Source organism: Sorex araneus, chromosome 2, assembly GCF_027595985.1.
Source record: "Sorex araneus isolate mSorAra2 chromosome 2, mSorAra2.pri, whole genome shotgun sequence".
NCBI lineage: Eukaryota > Metazoa > Chordata > Mammalia > Eulipotyphla > Soricidae > Sorex > Sorex araneus.
The window spans coordinates 199,742,977-199,759,847 of NC_073303.1; the positions used below are offsets into that span (position 1 = coordinate 199,742,977).

Here is a 16,871-nt window from a genome sequence, read left to right on the forward strand (position 1 = left end):
CTCTGGGGCACAGATAGCTCCTGATGGAGCTCGGGGGGTCATCTGGGTGCCAGGCATAGCACCCAGCTCCCCTGGGACCAGGAGAGCACGTGCCTTCTCCGCGGTCCCATCTCTCGGACCCCAGCAACCCCACTGCCCTGCATGGCTCAGAGTCACCACGAGAAGGAATCTTAGTGCGTCTGATCACAAGAGGGGATCACGTGTGTGTCCGAGGTGACAGGGCCAATCACCCTCACTGTGGCCCTCACTGTGGCCCTCACTTCCCAGCGTCCGTGCAATGTCATTTCGCCTGGACTTACTGCTCCCTGCGAACTCTCTCTCTCTCTCTCTCTCTCTCTCTCTCTCTCTCTCTCTCTCTCTCTCTTGTTTGGCTACGGGGACGGTCCACCTCCCGGATGGGGCCAGGTGTGCCTATTTGTCCCCAATAGTGAGGGTGTCGAGAACCTGGCACGGGGAGGCTTGCTGGGTGCTCATCTCAGACCCGGGTACGAGGAAGTGGCAGCTCCAAAGCCTTCACTTTCTTGTGTGCAGAATGACCGAGTTGGCTGCTCGTGATTTCGAAGAACCGAGCAAAAAGCCAGCCCTCAGACATATCCCACAGCCCAGCGCTTCTGCTGTGACTTCACAGTTGCAGAAGAGGCGGCATCCACTCTTGCGAGTGGGGGGGAGGCCGATCCAGAAAGGATGTCGGTGAACCACCTTGGAAACAGCAGCTCAAGGCCCACCCTCCAGCCCGAGTGTACCGCCCCAGCCAGGTTTGCATTCTTGCATGTCGCACATTCCCACAATGAACACCCCCCTCCCCACACCAGGCCCATCGCTGCTGCCCGCAACAGTCCTCAGTGACCACGGACAGCCACAGGGAAATGCGCCAGGATTCAGCCTTCGCTGAGAGAAAATCCAGCCCCGGTGCAAAGGGACAGGCCTCTGGGGCCCGTCACTCCGCTCCGAGGCTAACTGGAACGCAGTCCTCTTACGCAGCAGGGAGGGCAACAGGGCCAGCTCACAGGAGGGACCAGGAGTGGCCGAGGGCAAGGGAACAGAAAGGAGGATGTGCTGGGCCTCGGGGGCTTTTTCGGGGGACACGGAATCTCAGGTGCTCACAGTGGGACCCTCCCGGGCATCCACGGCCCGGTCACCCCTGCAGGGGTACGGCAGACCAGCTGTTGGTGACGCTCACGGTCGTCAGGATGACAAAGCTACATGTATCCCCACCACCCTCACGTACCAGCGGCTGGGCCGCAGGTGACGCAGGCGCCCTGCCCGCTGACCACGGCTCAGGCCTCTGCAGCTTTTCTTCTCCTGGTTGTGAGCACCGCTTCGAAGTGGCAGAGCCGGAAACGGCTCCAAACGGTCAGGGAGCATCTCAGTGCCTGGATCTTAATCGGGGCTCCCAGATTCTGAGGGGCACAGGGACAATGAACACCATGGATGTGTAGCCCCCTAGAAGCCAAACTGCCAGTCTTTCTTTTCGTTCTTCTGCACAATTCTGGGATCAAACTCGGCCTCATACATGCAAGGGGCACGCTCGGCCACTAGGCCAATTCCCTGGCCCACAATGCACCGTTTGTTTGTTTGTTTGTTTGTTTGTGGGTTTGGGGCCCACATCCAGTGGTGCTCAGGGCTGCCCCGTGGTGGTGTTCTGAGAGCCACATGCAGTTTGAAACAGAACCCAGGTCAGCTTCATGGAAGGGAAGCACCTTCCCACCTTCCCCTGCTTTCTTGGCCCTCTCTCCATCTATCTGTGTGTGTGTGTGTGTGTGTGTGTGTGTGTGTGTGTGTCCCCTTAACCTGTCATTTACAGATCCCTGAACATACCACATGTCTGTACACACGTGGGCCCTGGCCCTGATGGTTTCTGAAACACGAAGGATCCCGGCCCCACAGAATGAACTCAAAGCCAGTGGGTCTTTGTTTTTTGTTTGTTTGCTTTTGGGCCACACCTGGGCATGCTCAGGGCTTACTCCTGATCCTGTGCTCAGGGATCACCAAGCATCACTGGGTGTGCCCCCCCCAAAAAAAAACAATAAATAAAAAACTAGAGTCACGAGCCTGTGCGGGTGGGGAGGCAAGGCTCCCAGGCACCGGGGAAGCAGGGAAAGCAGGTGTCGGTTCCGGGCTCACCTGCCCGGGCGGGTGGCAGAGAGGTGAAGTCAAGGTGAGAGACTGGGGAAGCGCCTCCCGGTCTGCAGGGAAGGCTGAGTCACTGTGACAGGACTTTCCAACCCCTCTAAGTCCTTAACCAAACACGCTCCCGCTCCTGTTTCACCAAAGCAGGGGTGGGAGCGCTAATGGCCAGACACACCCTGTCACGCCCCAGGGGTGCATGCAGCTTTGCTCTCAGAAGCCTGGTGCGGGCACACAGGTTTTCCCAGCAGAAAAAAGAGAAAGTCATCAATTTCATACTTCCACTCGGGCTCAGACAATCTTGCACATGCTTAGGCGTTAGGTCAGGTTTGAACACAGATCCTCCGGGAGAGACCGTGAGGGGGTAAGTGGCCCGCGCCCCAGGACCCCGGTGTGGGGGGTCCCTTTCACTGCAGCGGGTCCCCTGAGCAACTCTGGCAATGAACCCTGAGCACCTAAGTAGAAGTAAACCCCTAACTGCTGGTGTGGTCCGAAAGCCAAATGAACTGTGGAATGGTATGAAAGACAAAAATCAATAACCACACGCCAGTGTCGCGCTCCCCGGTGGTCTAGTGGTTAGGATTTGGCGCTCTCACATGCCAGTGTCATGGTCGATTGACAGCATCAGCATCACCTCCCACTCGGGAGGGGGCACAGAGAGTCTCAGGAATATGTGCCCAGTCACACAAAAGGGAAAGGAGAAGGACTTCAAATGGAAACAGAAAGCAGATTAGCAGTTGCAGGCTGCCACTGAAGTAGCGCTCCCTCTCTCTCTCTCTCTCTCTCTCTCTCTCTCTCTCTCTCTCTCTCTCCCCCCCCCCCTCTCTCTCTCTCCCTCTCTCTCTCTCTCCCTCTCTCCCTCCTCCCTCCTTCCCTCCCTCCTCCTCCCCCCCTCTGTCTCTGTCTCTCTGTCTCTTTATCTTTCTCTGTGTGTCTGTCTCTGTCTCCCCCGCCCCCATCATTTTGTGGCACCCGCCCCTGCGACCCCCCATTTCCATCCTCCCGGGGCGGATGGTGGTGGGCACGCGCCCAGCATTACTCAGCCTTTGTTTTTGTCCCGGTTGGCCGCAAAGGGGCCTCCTCCAAAAGAGTTTCTTCAATTCTCACGCATCTCTCCATACTATCTACCCATCACGGCCGGGTGGAAAAAAAACCCTCTAGCACCCCGCCGACCCCCACCCCGACCCCCAGCCCCGCGAAGCTTGGCTCGCGAGCAAAAGCCAAAGCCAAAGCGGCTGGGAGCGGGGAGCGGGGCGGACCCGCAGCGGGGCGTTACGAAACCTCGGGGCACCGACGGCCCCTCCTCGGAGGGGAGGGACCGAGGCCCGGGGCCTCCTTCTCTTAGGTCGCAGCCCCCGGGAGCCGGAGAGCCCGATTCCGAGCGGCCGCAGCCCCCGGGGACGGGCGTCCAGCGCAAGCGCGCGCGCCGGACACTCACTTAACCACTGGGCTCCGCGCCCCCCGCGACCCCCGCGCCCCCCGTGCCCGACGATGTCTTCCTACAGCCGCGTGGCGCTGGTGACGGGCGCCAACAAGGGCATCGGCTTCGCCATCGCGCGCGAGCTGTGCCGGCACTTCTCCGGGGACGTGGTGCTCACGGCGCGGGACACGGCCCGGGGCCAGGCGGCCGTACAGCAGCTGCAGGCCGAGGGCCTGAGCCCGCGCTTCCACCAGCTGGACATCAACGACCCGCAGAGCATCCGCGCGCTGCGCGACTTCCTGCGCAAGGAGTACGGGGGGCTCAACGTGCTGGTCAACAACGCGGGCATCGCCTTCAAGAGTAGGTGCGGGGGTGGGGTGGGCGCAGGGGGAGGGTGTCCCGGGGACGCTTGGACCCTCCGCGAGGGACGCGCGCCGCCCTCGCCGCCCGGCCCGGTTCCCCTTTTCCGTGCCCGTCGCCCCGAGAACCCGCTGCCGGGGCAGAGCGCGCCGCGCCCGCCGGCCTGTGCGGGCCTGTGCCCAGCCGCCGGCCCTGCGCGGAACTGCCCGCGCCGCAGCCAGGCAGAAAAATGCATCTCCCGGGAGAGCGCGGGAGGACCACGCCCTGCCAAGTTCATCAGTTTTCCTTCACGGGCCAGAAACAAAGTTGCACTTGGCTGCAGGGCCGGGGATGGGGCCCGCGGGCCGGGGCGCGTGCGTGAGGTCCTGGCCACCGGCGCGCGGGGGGTCTGGGCCGTAGTGGGGGGTGGGGGGCGGCCGCGGAGTTAGATAGGCTGGGGCCCTCCTTTCCCGGGAACTCGCGCCGTAGTAAACAGATGCACGGGTTCGAGCGGCGTCTTTCTTCGCACCCGGGAAAAAAAATGAAATTAGTCGTGCGCAAGGAGGGCATCCTGCGAGCCGGGCTCCACTGGGAAAGTCGCGCCGTGCACGGGCGTGGGAAGAAACAGCCAGGCGGGGCTGTTTTCAGCAGACCGGGGGAAACCTGAGCGGAGCGAGGAAAGGGAGCCCAAGGGAGCCCAAGGGAGCCCAAGGGAGCCCTGGACCCTGGACATGCGCCTCGCCCCCCAGCCCGCAGCTCAGCCCGCGGGACTTTCCCGGGTACGAACGCGGAAGAAGGTGGGCGCGCCCCGGAGCTTGTGGATTGGTGGACGCGCAGCCGCTTCCTTTCAGGGATGTGTCCTGGAGAGACGGCGAGGGGCTCCGCGCGCGCGCTGGACACGGCCACCTGCAGCCGGCGTCCAGTACCGAGGGATTTCCTTCCCCGGTTCTGCAGCAGAGGCCGACGCGGGGGCCTCCCAGCGGGCTCCCAGGCCAGCAGCCGCTTGGCGCTCAGTCCCCTGACAGTGACAAGCTCGGGAAGCCCCCACCCCAGATCTGAGCACCCCGCATTCTGCGGATGGGGCCCAGAAGGTTGTGCCCCAGTAAGCCCTGCGGGTGATTCAGACGCGCACCTGCCGTGGGAGAAGCACCGCTCTCGGTGGTTTTCAAACCCAGCTGCCTTCCCGAGGGCAGTGCCACCGTGCCGCCCGCCCACCCCCACTCAGCCACCAGCCCTGATGTTCTCTGTTTGTCACCTTCTCTTTCTGAAAGCCAATGACCCAACACCCTTCGACGTTCAGGCAGAGAAGACACTGAAGACCAACTTCTTTGCCACCCGGAACGTCTGTGCTGAGTTACTGCCCATCATGAAACCACATGGTGAGTCCAGGCTGTGGGGGGTGCAGGCATCAGAGGTGCAGAGGGGAGATCACGTCGCCGGAATCACCCAGGATGTGTGTGTGTGTGTGTCTGTTTCCCCTGCAAGAAGAATCAGAGAGAGAGATAGAGAGAGAGAGAGAGAGAGAGAGAGAGAGAGAGAGAGAGAGGGAGGGAGGGAGAGAGAGATAGAGAGAGATTATATTGCAGGGATCACCCAGGGATGCTATTTCTCTGTAGGAAGTGGGAACACAGAAGCTCCATTATTTTTCTCATAGTAGCTGGCTTCTCGAGCTGTGTAGCATCACTTTGCTATGAATAATGTATGTGGTGATGCCGGATCCCTCTGGGGATTAAGGTGGTTGAGTCCCTACAAGTCCCCGACGGTGTATTGTCTTTGAGCAGCTTCGGTGAAGCCTTGTCCACATTCCCAGGGGTGCTGGCCTGGTGGACCCACACCAAACTATTCTGGGAGATCATATCTCTCTGCAAATCCTCGTGTCTATCTCCTGCATCCCTTTCTCCTTGGACCACACTTGGTCTCACGGACTCAGAAAATCCTAAAGAAATGTCTTGGTTTTGGAGGCATCTTGCCCCCCACTCTTGAGTCTTTGGTAAATGACTTTCAGAACTTTCCCCACAAATATTTAATGCATGCCTGCTGAATGCGGGCCTTGTGTTGGGCTGTCGGGAAGCTGGTGGAGTGGGAGTGTGGCCTTTGGGGGAGGAGGCTGTGGGTGGAGGGACCAGGGGAGCTGGGGGGAGCAGGAGGTTTGCTTGCTTGAGGATCGCCTTCCTGAAGAATCTCCTGTGATTCTTAGGAAGAAAGGCTCTGAATCAAGAGCCTCTCCAGGGCAGAAATCTTAAACTGGAAAGAGGTGCAGGGAACTCTTCTGGCTTGCCCCGTTCCTGTTCTCTGGCATTGGTGCCCAGGAAGAGGGTCCTGGAAAGCTTCAGGGAGAGGTATAGGCAGAGGCAGAAGTGGCCTGTCAGGTGCAAGAGCGGAGTGAGGCCCAGGACCAAGCAATACCGCTCTTGAACACAAACTGAAGCAAATACTGTTGCATTTATTTTTGCTTTTTTTTTTCTAACCCAAAGGAGAACCGTCATTTTTTTCTTCTTTGAATTGACAACATCTGGGCTCTTTCTAGGCTAATACACAGACTTTCTCTTTTGAGATTTGCGGGGAATTCACACCTGGCTCCCTTCTCAGGATTGCTCCCGATGGTGCTCAGTGGGATTATGTGGTGCTGGGGATCAAACCAGGCTTGGTTGCTTGCAAGGCAAGAGTCTTGCCCTTTGTACTCTTTCTCCAGCCCTTTTTGATTTGGGGCCACATCTGCTTTTTGCTCATCCCCACAGTGCTCAGGAAATCATGTGCAGGTGGGGATCAAACCCACAAACTGTGCACTCAGCGCTGGGTGCTGTCTCCCAGACCCCTGCTCTTTTTCCTAGCTGCATTGTATTCCATCGCAGGGGTCTCTTACCAGGACATATCTCCCTGTGGGTCTTAGAACCATGTCATTTGGTGGCTGCAGCGTAGAAAGAACTATCCCATTTCTACACCTTTCTTGACACAGCCAGGGAGTTATGAGCTGGCAACACTCCCCAGATTCCTTGACATTCTCACTCGTCAGGATTATTCATTCTAATGAAGTGAGTGTTCAGTGCCAGATGACGGCTTTGGAAGATAAAAGGCGCCTCCAGAGAGGGAGGGACCTGGGTTTGGCTAAGAGCAGGTGAATCAGGCTTTCACAGCTGGCTGCATCAGGAGTTCCCAAAGGAGGAATCCCTTGTTTATAATCTGAAGACTGTATTTATGACTTTGAAGTGAACCTCACATTATCTGAATACCGGGGATCATTACTCTTTTTCCCCATTCAAAGCCAAGCTGAGGGGCTGGAGCAATAGCACAGTGGGTAGGGCATTTGCCTTGCACTCGGCCAACCCGGGTTCGATTCCAAGCATCCCATATGGTCCCCTGAGCACCGCCAGGGGTAATTCCTGAGTGCAGAGCCAGGAGTAACCCCTGTGCATAGCCAGGTGTGACCCAAAAATAAATAAATAAAAGCCAAGCTAAACTTAGCTTTATAACATCATTTTTAAATGCAAGTTAAGCAGCCAGAGAGATAGACCATGAGGCAGGGTTCTCCTTGCATGGGGCTGAGCACAGGGCTAGGAATAGCCCCTTAGTACTGCCGGGGGTGTGGCCCCCAAACAGAAGACAAAACCAAACAGAGATATAGTACAGCAGGTAGGTACTTGCCTTGTACGTGCTCCACCCAGGTTCAATCCTCGGCATCTCGTACCACCAGGAGTGATCCCTGAGCACTACTGGGTGTGGCCCAAAAGAGAAACAAGAGGATATGTTTAGCTTTATAAGATATCACAAACGGGTTTAAAACAAACTTCCTTCTTTGGTTAAGTCTGAGTAGGCGGAGGAGTTTCACCACTAGGTGGCGCGCCTTGCCCAGTCTTTCCAGAGCCCTCGCAGTCCTAGATTATCCTGGGACTCACCTGGCTATTGAGCCTCCCACCGTCGGCCCCTCCCCTCAGTGTACCCTCAGCCTCGGGACCACACCTCTTCCACCTGAGGCGAGAGGGTGACTCCCACATTCATTCTTCCTTCCCTTTCTCAGTAGAATGCTCTGTAGCAGCCATGGGGCTGGGAGCGACTCTGTTTTGCAAGTACTGGGTCCATCAGTGGAGCGGCATGCCCGGCCAAAAGGCTGCACTGCACCCAGCCCAAGGAAAGCCAGACAGTAGTACAGTGGGTGGGGCTCTTGCCTTGCATGCAGCTGACCCAGGTTTGATCCCCAGGACCCCATATGGTTCCCTGAGCCCTCCAGAAGTGATCCCTGAGCACAGAGCCAGGAGTAAGATCCCCGAGCATTTCCGGGTGTGGCCCCCAAACAAAATTAAATTAAAACTAAGGAAAGCCAGCCAATCTAGATTGGGGTGGGAGGGAATTACAAAACAAACAAACAAACAAACAGAAAAGCAACCTGAGTCTTCAAAAAAGGCAACTACTGTAGATAAAATAGACAAGAAGAAATACAAGGAAATGCAATGCATGACTCCTTCTTGGTGCTTGAGCCCGAGAGGTGGTCCGGGAGGTAAAATACTTGCTTTGCATGTGGCTGATGCCAGTCGGAGAATCCCAGCACATCATATGTTCCCCCTTGCTTCCCCGGGGCCACTCTTAAGCACAGAACCAGGAGTAGCTCTTGAGCACTGCCAGGGATGGCCCCAAATCCAAAAGAAAAAAAATTAGATTTTTTAAAAAATAACAAAGCCTAGAAAGGAAGATGAAGGTGACCGTGGGGAGTGTTTGAGGATGTAGAACACCACAGACCACTGCAGGGCTAGAGGTCTATTTTGGTGCAGGGTCCGTACGACTGAAGTGTTGAGTAGGGCAGTTCACTCCGTGTCTGCAGCTCAAAGAGGGGATCGGAACAGCTGTGTGTGTGTGTGTGTGTGTGTGTGTGTGTGTGTGTGTGTGTGTGTGCGCGCGCGCTCGAGGCGAGTGCCTTAACCCCTGTGCTACCTATCTCTCTGATCCCCACTTTTGGTCTTTTTGTTTATTTGCGTGTTTTGCTTTTGTTTTTGCTTGTTTGGGTTTGGGGCTACACCGGCAGTGCTCAGGGCCACTCCTGGCTCTGTGCTTAGGGACCACCCCTGGTGCTGCTTGGGGGGGCCATGCCAATGGGTGGCGGGGCTCAAACCCAGGCCGGGTGAGTGCCCTAACCACTGTACTACAACCAACTCCAGCTGGTAGGTTTGTTTTAGGGGAGCAGTTGAGTGGGACTTAAAGGAGGGACTATCCCCAAGGCATCACTTGACCTTGATTAGGGGCACTTCAGGATAAAGAGAGGATTGGCAGGACCCTTGGAGACGGCACCATGAGCCACCGAGAGCAGGTTCTCAAGCGCCTGGGTCTGTCTGATGTGGGCGGGGAGGTGGTTTTAAACGTCCCGAGGACGCTACGACCCACCCACCTGGTGGCTGAATAAGACTCTGTCCTTGGATCCACTGACCGGAAGCGTGATGCTTAGTTTGTTTGGTTTTTGTTGTTGGTGTGTGGGGAGTGTGTCTGTGTGTGTGTGTGTGTGTGTGTGTGTGAGGGAGAGAGAGAGAGAGAGAGAGAGAGAGAGAGAGAGAAGAGAGACCCGGAAGTGCTTCCAGATTGCTCCTCACCCTGTGCTCAGGATGACCCCTGGATGACCCCTGGTGGTGCTCAGGGAATCTCATGCCGTGCTGGGGATTTGAACCAGGTTTGCAGCCACTGCACCCGCATGCAAGACAAGTGCCTTACACCCTGTACTATTTCTCTGTGGCCCAAGAGTTCTGTTTTGGAAAATGTGTTCTCTTCTCTGAAAAGGTGATTAAAAAAAAATATATTTTTTTTCAAAGAAAACCAGAATGATAGCACAGCGGGGAGCATGCTTGCCTTGTACGCCACTGCCTGGGTTTGATCCCCAGCACCCCACAGGGTCCCCCAAGCTCGCCAGGAGTGAGCCCTGAGCACCACCTGGTGTGACCCAGAAACAAGGAAGAAAGTCCCAGCTCACAGGCGTCCTCTAGAGAGTTGTTTTTCCTCCTCCCTCTGGGCAATGAGCACCCAGAGCCCAGGGCGGGCCGGGGGCGACCGGCCCTTGCTGCCCACCGTGACGTAACCCCGCTGTGTCCCCGTGTCCCCGTTTCAGGCCGGGTGGTGAACATCAGCAGCCTGCAGGGGTCCCGAGCCCTGGAGCACTGCAGCCAGGAGCTGCAGGAGAGATTCCGCTGCGACACCCTCACCGAGGACGACCTGGTGGACCTCATGAAGAAGTTTGTGGAAGATGCCAGAAACGAGGTGCACGAGCGGGAGGGCTGGCCCAGCTCGGCGTACGGCGTGTCCAAGCTGGGGGTCACCGTCCTCTCGCGGATCCTGGCCCGGCGTCTACAGGAGACGAGGAGCGGAGACCGCATCCTGCTCAACGCCTGCTGCCCCGGCTGGGTGAAGACGGACATGGCCGGCGAGCAGGGCACCAGGACCGTGGAGGAGGGGGCCGAGACCCCCGTCTACTTGGCCCTCCTGCCTCCGGATGCCACCGAGCCGCACGGCCAGCTGGTCCGGGACAGAGTGGTGCAGACCTGGTGAAGGGGCCCCGGGGCCGAATAAAACATGTGTGGAACGCAGGGCCGGCCAGCTGTGTGGTGCTGGGGCTGGGGGGGGGGTGGGGGCAGTTCCACCCTCCTGGAGAGAAGAATCTGGGTCTGGACTGGGGTTGGCGAGGCCCGAAGGCTGTAGCCCGGAGGATACCCCCGTGACAGCGTCCGTGCATGCTCAGAAGTGGCTGGGGGCCACTCTGGGGGTCTGTTCTTGTGAGCCTTGTGTCTGGAATAATCATTCCTTCTGGTTTCTGGCTGGTGATTCTTCTGGGGTGTGCGTGTGTGCTTGGGGGGTGGTTTGGTGTTGGGGAGCAGTTCCCCACCCCGTTCCGGGCAGACATGGGGCGAAGGATGACAGGCTTACGGGGAAACACCCTCTGGGAGCAGCCAGTGGCTGTTCACTTTATTGCCAGATACACACATATTTTATAGAGGGTTTTGGCTTACAGAAAGGCCCAGTCACAGGACGTTTAGAGTTATCGGACCATCCCCTCTCCTACTCTGCCTTGCCCCAGTCCAATCCCAGTCGAGGGGAGATGCTGCAGTTAGGATGACCTGCTAAGCACATGTGACAGTGTCTGTGTCTCGGGCTCATGTGACCAGGAGGCTGAGTGAGGCTCCAGGCCGGACACCTGGTGCTGGCTGATGCCCTGTCCTTGCCAACTTGGCCCCGACACTCCTTCTTGCAAGGCTTCGCTTCTGGGCCGTTTTGCAAGGTTGGGTCTTATCTGCTCCAGTGCCCGCCACCAGGCTCTGCAGTTTGGTCCATACCTGGGAATGTTCAGGGCTTACTCCTGGCTCTGTGCTCCAGGATTACTCTGGGCAGGGCTTGGGACCCAATGCATATGGGGGCCACATGCGAGGCAAGTGCCCTCGCCACTGTCCTGTCCTCCAGCCCCCTGGCTAGTTGCTTTCTTTTTTCTTTTCTTTTCTTTCTTTCTTTTTTTTTTTTTTTTTTTGCTTTTTGGGTCACACCTGGCAATGCACAGGGGTCACTCCTGGCTCATGCACTCAGGAATGACCCCTGGCGGTGCTCAGGGGACCATATGGGATGCTGGGATTTGATCCCCGGTCGGCCGCGTGCAAGGCAAACACCCTCCCCACTCTGCTATCACTCCAGCCCCCTAGTTGCTTTCTTGAGGCTGCTGATTTGTCCCGGAGGCTGAGCCACACACACTGTGCTAAGAATCTGCTGACCGGAAATGCGTTGCTAATGGGTCCTACACTTCCCAGAAATCCTCATTTGAAGGGCTGAAGAGAAATGCCTCATTTTTTTTTTTTTCAGGACTGTTTCTTCCATCAGGATTCTTCCTCTGGGGTTGGAATTCTGTGTTTCTGATCTGAGTTGGATGTTGCGAGGTTGGGGTGGGCGGGGGGCTTCTCCAGGGATAGACCAGGGTGTGCTGAGGGCCGCAAGGCATGTGGGGATCCAGCTCGGGGTCTCACATAGGCGAGGCGCATGCTCTGCCCTCTCGAGTCCGGTCCTTGGCCTCTGGGCTCCGTGTTCTTTCCAGAGGGCTGGCCAGGGTACCTTGCCACTTCTGACTTGTTCATCCCGCTCGTGGTTCTGAGCTGTGTCCCTTTGCTCTAACACCTGCGAATATAACTCTCTTTAATCTGTCTCCACTGAGTCACTGGTGGGGCCACCTTTCTGATGCCCCCAGAACACCTCGCATGGTCCCAATAACAGATGACACCTTTGCTACTTTCAAAGAGGTGTGAATGGGCTGGAATGATGGCACAGTGGGGAGGGCACTTGTCTTGCATGGAGCCAACCCAGGTTTGATCCCTGGCATCCTATGTGGTCCTCTGAGCACTGCTGGGAGTGATTCCTGAGTGGAGAGACAGGAGTAACCCCTGAGCATCACCAGGCGTGGTCCAGAAAGAGGATGGCTGGGTCAGAGCGTTAGCAGAGCGGGAAGGGCATTTGCCTGGCACGTGGCCCATCTAGGTTCTATCCCCAGCCCCACATATGGTCCCCTGAGCACTGCCAGCAATCATCCCTGAGTGAAGAGCCACAAATATGCTCTGAGCACTGTTGGGTGTAGCCCCAAAACCACACACACACACACACACACACACACACACACACACACACAAGAATCAAATGGGATTTTTTTTTTGGGGGGGACGTTGTTTGGGTTCTTTTTTGTTGTTTGGTTTGGGGGCCATAACTGGTAATGCTCAGGGCTTACTCTGGCTCTGCGCTCAGGAGTGCTCAGGGGACCATGTGGGATGCCAGGACTCAAACCCGAGTCAGTGGTGTGCAAGGCAGGTGCCCTCCCTGCTGTACTGCCGCTCAGGCCCCTGGGATGGGTTTTTGCCACCAGCCTCCTAAGTTCTGGTTCTATCCAACAGGAAAAAAAAAAAAAAACTTAGATCTGGAGAGACCGTGCAGCTGTCAAAGTACTTCCCATGCATGCAGTCGACCCTGGTTTGACCCCTGGCATGACACATAGTCCCCAGAGCACTGCCATGAGAGATCTCTGAGCACAGAGCCAGGAGTAACCCCTGAGCACTACCGGCCCCAACTTTCCCCCTCCTCATTAAAAAAAAGAATAGGAGAGGAAGGAGCCTTGGTAAAGAAGATGCATATAGCACCAGCTGTCCCTTCTGACGGGGACACACAGCACAGAGCACCCTTCCGCCTCTTCTTACAAAAATCTGACCAGGATCAGATGGGCACTGGGGAATATGATGGAGGCACCCCAGTATTTTTTTTTATGCTTGTGGGCTCTTTCACGTGGCCGACCGGAGTTCGATTCCTCCGCCCCTCTGGGAGAGCCCGGCAAGCTACCGAGAGTATCGAGCCCGCGCGGCAGAGCCCGGCAAGTTACCATGTGTATTGGATATGCCCAAAACAGTAACAATAAGTCTCTCAATGAGAGACGTTACTGGTGCCCACTCGAACAAATCGATGAGCAACGGGATGACAGTGACAGTGACAGTGCTTGTGGTCTCTGCCTGGCTATCGCTGAAAAAGAGTCAAGCCCCAAATGCAGCTCACAAAGAACTTTTAGAGGCTGGACCTGTTTCTGAGGAAAACACTTTGCATCTAACATAGACGGCGGTTATTAATGTGACTGCTAGCGCGTCCCATAACCAGTGCAATCACGGTTAACACATTTCAGTTCCATATGGGCATTTCCTGATGGTTCCAGCAACCTCATTCCGGCAACGCGGTCAGGCTCGCTCCCTTGCCGTGTTCCGGTGGAAACTGATTTACAAGCCACTGCTGCAGTGGCTTGCTCAGAAGCCCTGAGGTCCCCTCTTCCAGACCTAGTTGTCCTGCCTCAGCTCTACCTCACTTCTTTAGGCTGGAGCGATAGCACAGCGGGGAGGACGTCTGCCTTGCACCCGGCCAACCCGGGTTCGATTCCCAGCATCCCATATGGTCCCCCGAGCACCACCAGGAGTAATTCCTGAGTGCATAAACCAGGAGTAACCCCTGCACATCGCTGGGTGTGACCCAGAAAGCAAAAAATAAAAAAAATTAAAAAAAAAGTAAAAGGGGGCAAAGGACCGGAATCCGCGGTGACCACCTTGCAGTTCTTTACCCGCCCACTGTGCCCTTGTCAGTCCCGTCTGCTCTGGTATTCCTCTCACGCCAGAGCCTCTAAACATCCTAGTGGCTTGTCCACGGCCAAACCAAGGACTGCCTTTCAGTTCATTTCCTGGGAATCTCTCCAGCCCCGCCGCCCGCCGAAGCCCAGAGCGCAGGAGAGCCTGGCCAGGCGCCGCCCCGTGTGATCCTGTCCCTTCCTGTGCCCTGTCCTCACAGCCCAGCTCCTCTTGGCCTCTCGGCAGGAGACACTTCACTGGGCCAGAGAGATAACACAGGCAGCCAGGCGTGTACCGTGCCTGCGGCTGACGCCCTGCCCAGACCACCAGGAGTGGTCCCCGAGCACCTGGAGTGAGCCCCGAGCACTGCCAGGAATGGTCCCTGAGCACCGGGAATGATCCTTGAGCACTGTCAAGTGTGGCCCCCAAACGAACAAACAATAGGTCATGGGCTCTGTGTGGTCTACTCAGCACCTCCTTCCCTAGGTTGGCTCCTGCCTCCCTGCACCCCGCCCCCTTCCTCCCTGCCCCCCCCCGCCCCACCCCAGCTGTTTGCAGCTGCAGCCACAGCAAGGTGGCCTTGCCCTGCTCGCCTCCGTGGGTGGCCCCAGGTGCCGATCCTCTTTCTGGAGAGTCGGGACAGCTGGGCTGCATCGGGGAAAGTTCAGAAGCGGCTAGTGAGTGGCCTTGGCCCCTCGCCTGGCGGTGCCGAGCCTGCAGAGGGGAGGGAGGAGATCCCCAGCTCCCTCCTGTGGCCTCAGCACAGCCCAGTTCTCGCCGGAGTCCCTTGCCTGGCCTCGGGCTTTCCCGGGGTTCAGTTCTAAGAGTTAGAACTGAACTAGTTCGCGTTGCAAGCTCGTGGCTTGGAGCCCAAAGGGAATTCAACTGGTTTCCCGGCATGCTACGGTCAGGGGGCGGCGGGCGGGGGGCGGCGCAGCTAGACTTGGAACCAGGAGGTTTTCAAGAGGACCAGCATCCCGCGCTGGGGACCCACGGCACACTCGGCCGCCTGCCACCCTTCACGGTTTCCCAACTCCGCCGTACACAATGGCCCCTTGGCCTACGTCCCGACGCCGTTTCACACGAGGAAATAAAGGCCCGGAGACGTGGGTGGACTTGCCAAAGAGAGCGGGGGTGCTACCCAAGTTTGACCACGGGGTCCCCTGGTGCGTCCAGCTTCTCTCTCACGAGTCCAGAGGCCATGGGCCACTGTCCGTTTTACACCATGTATGCAGGTGTCAGCGTGAGGGTGGAACAGGGCTGGGGACAGAATACTGGGCGGAAGGCACAGGCGGTGCCCTCAGTTTGATCCCTGACGCCACGGGGGCGGGGGGGCCCTGAGCATTGCTGGGTATGAGCCAGCACCCCAGTCAGCCCCTGTTTGTCGTGTTTCCCGAGAAATGAACCGAGCCCTGGAAGTAAGTGACCTGTGTCAAACGGGCGGTGCAGGTGCGCGTCGGAGGGCCTGACCCAGCTGCGTTTCCAGGTCAGCACAGCCGTGGCCACTCTCCACAGTCCCGGCTCCCAGCCTGCCCCTGGGCATCCCCCTCTCACCTACTGAACTGTGGCGAGGATGGTGACAGGCCGGGATGGTGAGCGGTGATGCAATGTGTAGTGCGGCAGGTGACAAAGAGTCTCTTTGTCAGATCCGCCTCCCCAAGTGAGCCTGGCACCCCTGACGGAACCACGGGCCTTCTGGGGGGTGGGTAGGGCAGGACCAGCGGCGGGGAGTGGAGCACTGTGTCTGCTTACAGAGTCTCAGCGAGCATCAGGCAGGTGGGCTGGTCTCAGGGAAGGCCTTCTCACTCATCATGGCGACCACAGGATAACATTGGCTTGTCCTTTCTGCCTTGCCACAGGGAGCTTAGGTCTATTGGGTTGCTCCCATCACAGTGCTCCCATTCCTCTGTGTTTACCTGTAACCTCTTTCTTGGTGCTCTGTTGACTTGTAAATACTGTTTTTTTCTTCTCCTTAAGTCCTTTGCATGGTTAATTCAGAGCAATGTCCTTTTCGTATGGACACAAAAAGGTAGTTAATGCTATGATGCTTTTGTAACTTGGGAGTTAACTGACTCCGAAAGATAATTAACTCCTGGGCATCTGTTCTCTAGACTTAAGCCTCAGTTGCCCTTACTTCCTAGCACCCCAAAAGCAGGGTCCTGATGAGGGACTGGATGGGCCCAGAGCAAGTTGTGAGCTATGTGCTACCCTGGCATCAAAATGGGCCTGGCTAAAGCACCATAATACTTAACTATAAGTTAAGAGGATGGCCATGGACAAAATCTGTCATGATCCAAAAAGTAATAACCAGATTTAGACCCTGCTAGGATTAGGAAAGATTAATCTGGCCTGAGCACTGTAGTCTGAGTCTGTGGGGAGAAGTTCCCAAGGAGAGCCAACCTACAAGCTCATTGTGTCTCTTACTGTGTTCAGACAAAATAACTAATATTAAGAAGTAGAATTAAGATGTTAATTAAGATGTTAACTAAGTTATTGGAATGAGAAAAGGAGGAAAACAATTTAAGTGGTATTTTGTGCTGAGCAAAGGAAGGGCTTTCTTATGTTGATTTTGCTACAGGACTGGGTGTGGTGTCTGACCCCAGTGCTGGGGAGAGAAGGGAGACCAGAGCAGCAAGATGGAGCGTGGAGAGACTAGCAAGGGGGACAGAGGGAGAAGAATGTAGGGGTAGAATGAGGAGCGGGTGCATGGAGAGAGAGAGAGCCCAGGCTGCGAGAGGGAGCACGAAGAGCTGAGCGGGAGAGACAGGAGGAGCCGGGAGTGAGGGGGAGTGTGAGGCCTGAATGGGGGGTTCAGAGAGCCTGGAACAGGCGCGTGGGGAGAATGGAATAGACAGCAACTGATCACCAACCAGCCTGGCCCTCGTTCCCTCCTT

General features: G+C 56.9%; 1 protein-coding gene across 1 annotated transcript; it reads left to right on the plus strand.

Annotated features, from left to right (window-relative positions):
- Positions 1-3,422: 3,422 nt before the first annotated feature.
- On the plus strand, positions 3,423-10,665 carry LOC101540577 (carbonyl reductase [NADPH] 3). The gene is made up of 3 exons (XM_004615328.2): positions 3,423-3,907; positions 5,158-5,265; positions 9,969-10,665. The coding sequence occupies exons 1-3, from the start codon at positions 3,619-3,621 to the stop codon at positions 10,403-10,405; spliced, it is 834 nt and encodes a 277-aa protein (XP_004615385.2). The 5' UTR covers positions 3,423-3,618; the 3' UTR covers positions 10,406-10,665.
- Positions 10,666-16,871: the final 6,206 nt, after the last annotated feature.

Coding starts and splice junctions, on each gene's coding strand:
- LOC101540577 (XM_004615328.2), top strand. CDS start 3,619: ATGTCTTCCTACAGCCGCGTGGCGCTGGTGACGGGCGCCAACAAGGGC. Junction 3,908..5,157: donor CGCGGGCATCGCCTTCAAGA/GTAGGTGCGGGG, acceptor TCTTTCTGAAAG/CCAATGACCCAACACCCTTC. Junction 5,266..9,968: donor GCCCATCATGAAACCACATG/GTGAGTCCAGGC, acceptor TCCCCGTTTCAG/GCCGGGTGGTGAACATCAGC.